The 2,592-nt window shown below is 42.4% G+C and overlaps 1 protein-coding gene across 1 annotated transcript in view; it reads left to right on the top strand.

The window, feature by feature from the left end:
- Positions 1 to 2,592, top strand: part of PTPN22 (protein tyrosine phosphatase, non-receptor type 22) — a 54,010-nt gene that overhangs the window by 10,177 nt on the left and 41,241 nt on the right. The window contains exon 2 of the mRNA XM_011366953.2: positions 310 to 397. Coding sequence (XP_011365255.1) covers positions 311 to 397 — 87 coding nt within the window. The 5' untranslated portion in view covers position 310. The remainder of the gene's footprint in view (positions 1 to 309; positions 398 to 2,592) is intronic.

Here is a 2,592-nt window from a genome sequence, read left to right on the forward strand (position 1 = left end):
GAAGAAGACCACACATTACGTTCTGGTTAGCGTCTTGTTTGTGAAAAACTTGAATTGTCACTAGGTTCCTTTCTTGAGAAGGAAGGCAGGCGCTAGGGCCCTGGAGTGAGGTGATGGTTTTGTTGTGTGACCACAGAGGCTGGTTACATACTAATTTCCTCTCAGGCTTGTGATGAAGTCAGTAAACCACAGCCTTCAACATGCTCTTCTCAAGCTTTGGCAGTGGCTTCTCACTGCTACCTCGGCCATGACACACATTGGACATGCCCTCCCTTAACCCACTCATAGACTGTCTCTCTTACCCTGCAGCATGGACCAAAGAGAAATTCTGCAGAAGTTCCTGGATGAAGCCCAAAACAAGAAAATTAACAAAGAGGAGTTTGCCAATGAATTTCTGGTGAGTCCTACATGTGACACCCTTGGGGGAGTTACATAGCCTATTAAACCGACTCGGTTCTCCTAGACCAAATTGCTCTTGGGATAAAGTGAATATCAGACCTTGCAGGAGAAGAGAGGAGGGAGACAATCTAAAAGTTTGACTCCTCTGAGTTGTTCACATATCTTTTAGATATTCTCTCCAAAAATACTGTTTTTAATGTTTCTTAGCTAGTATTGGAGTTGGACTGGGAATCCTACCAAAGACACACATAATTCCAGGTGTATAAAAACTAATATTAATTGACCATCTGGAGTTCCCTGGCATCTGAGTTGTAATTTATGCTTCAAATGACTAATTTTAATTAATACTAAGAGGAGAGAGACCAAGATGAACTTTTCGTGGAACGTTATGTTTTTAGTCTCCCCTTGGGGTTCCATTTGGATGGCAAAGGCTCCTGAAGAACACCAAAACTGCCTGCGGCCACATTTCTTTAGTTTTTCTTTTCTTTTAGTTCTGAGAATAAAAGGTCGGACCATATGTTTTTGCGATACCAGGGCTTCCTTAACTTTCTTTTGCTTGGAGGGGTAGAACGGCTAGGATGGGGAGTAGAGACAAGTGAGAGACATGGAGAGAAACATAAACTCAAAACTCAAGGTAGCCTAGGGTCAATGCGATTAGACTTCCCAGAGGAACTCTGTATCTCCTCTGAGGGAACTGTGGTTATTGTTATTGATGCTGTGGCAGCTGAGTAGGCCTCATTCATCCTATAACCCAGCATATCAGATGGCATTGGGTATCTGATAGTACCCATAATGTATTCTGCAATACTTCCAGCTGCCGTTTCAGAGTCGTAAGAACTACAGACTTTAGCTCTTCCGCTGTGAAGGAGTGGGAAAGATAAGGAAACTGAAGAGTATAAAACCTGAAGTTAAATCATGATTCTGTCATCAACCAAATTATCAACTCTTCAACATGTTCCTTAATCTCCCCAAGTCTGTTTTCTAACTTCTCAAAAGCGGGAAATAATCCATATCTCACAGGGTTGTCGTGATGATTAAATATCAATAATAATCAATTGTGGTCATTCATTCAGTAATATTTATTGAGAACCTACTATGCACCAAGTTCTGTTCTAGGCGCTGAGGATACAGAAGTGAACAAAACAAAAACCTTTGTCCTTGTGGAGTTAACATCCTGGCTCCAGATAGTAGATGTGAAAACACTCTGAAAAGTCTGGAGTGATTAGATATTACGATTGAGTGGTTACATATGATAACGGAAAACCCTGTGTCAGCTCAACTTGGATAATATCGTGGTGTCATGCTCTAATTGCCACTGGCCAGGCAGTCTGAGTCCCGCTGAGTAGAGTTACCAGGAAGGGAGGTAGGAAGGGAATCATGGCCTGTGTCTGTTTAGACGTGTGCCCGCCTCTGGCCTGTAATACCTGGGCCAAATTCACCCAACACTTAGAGGGAAAAGGGAGATGAGGGGCAGTGCCAGCCTCTGTTTCATTTCAGTTGTGATTTTTAAAATAATGTAGACTCTATCCTTAATATTTTATCTCTTCTTAGCTCAGTCATTATAATCTCTCACCAAATTATACAGCCACTTTACCTCCTGTTTTCTCTGCTGCTAGCTTTGCTTCACCTATAATCAAAGTTTCGTTCAACACCCAAGTGATCTTTTAATACCACTAATCTGGTCATTTTTTTTTTCCCTGCTTAAAACCCTTTTATAGTTTGTATTTTTTTCCGCTGTTTAAAATTGTGAAATATAATGCACTTTTAGATAAGTGCATAAAATGTGTATAATTACAAAGGAACCGCCACCAAATCAAGGACTAGAACATTGTCAGATCTCAAAAGACCTCTCCAGACCCCCTCCCCGGTAAGGTCCCTCACCTCCGCCCCCACCCTGTCCTACCCTGCCCTAGCAATAAGCACTGTCCTGACTCCTGTATTAATCACTTCCTTGCTTTTCTAGCTCCTGATTTTAAAGACCTTGCTTTTGGGTGGTGATTAAGTGGAACCTCACCGTTCACTGACTCATGTCCTCCAGTGGAAAAACAGAATCTTGCCCTCAGCCCCACCTAAAGATTCAGCCGAGATACCAGACAGAGTAGCTTTGGGGGGTTTGGGGAGTGGCGAATGGGTCAGGTTGCTTGCTTGGACAAGTAAGTAACTGCTGTTAAATTGGAGTTCTTTCTACCTGGT

This window comes from Pteropus vampyrus, unplaced genomic scaffold (assembly GCF_000151845.1).
Source record: "Pteropus vampyrus isolate Shadow unplaced genomic scaffold, Pvam_2.0 Scaffold6, whole genome shotgun sequence".
NCBI lineage: Eukaryota > Metazoa > Chordata > Mammalia > Chiroptera > Pteropodidae > Pteropus > Pteropus vampyrus.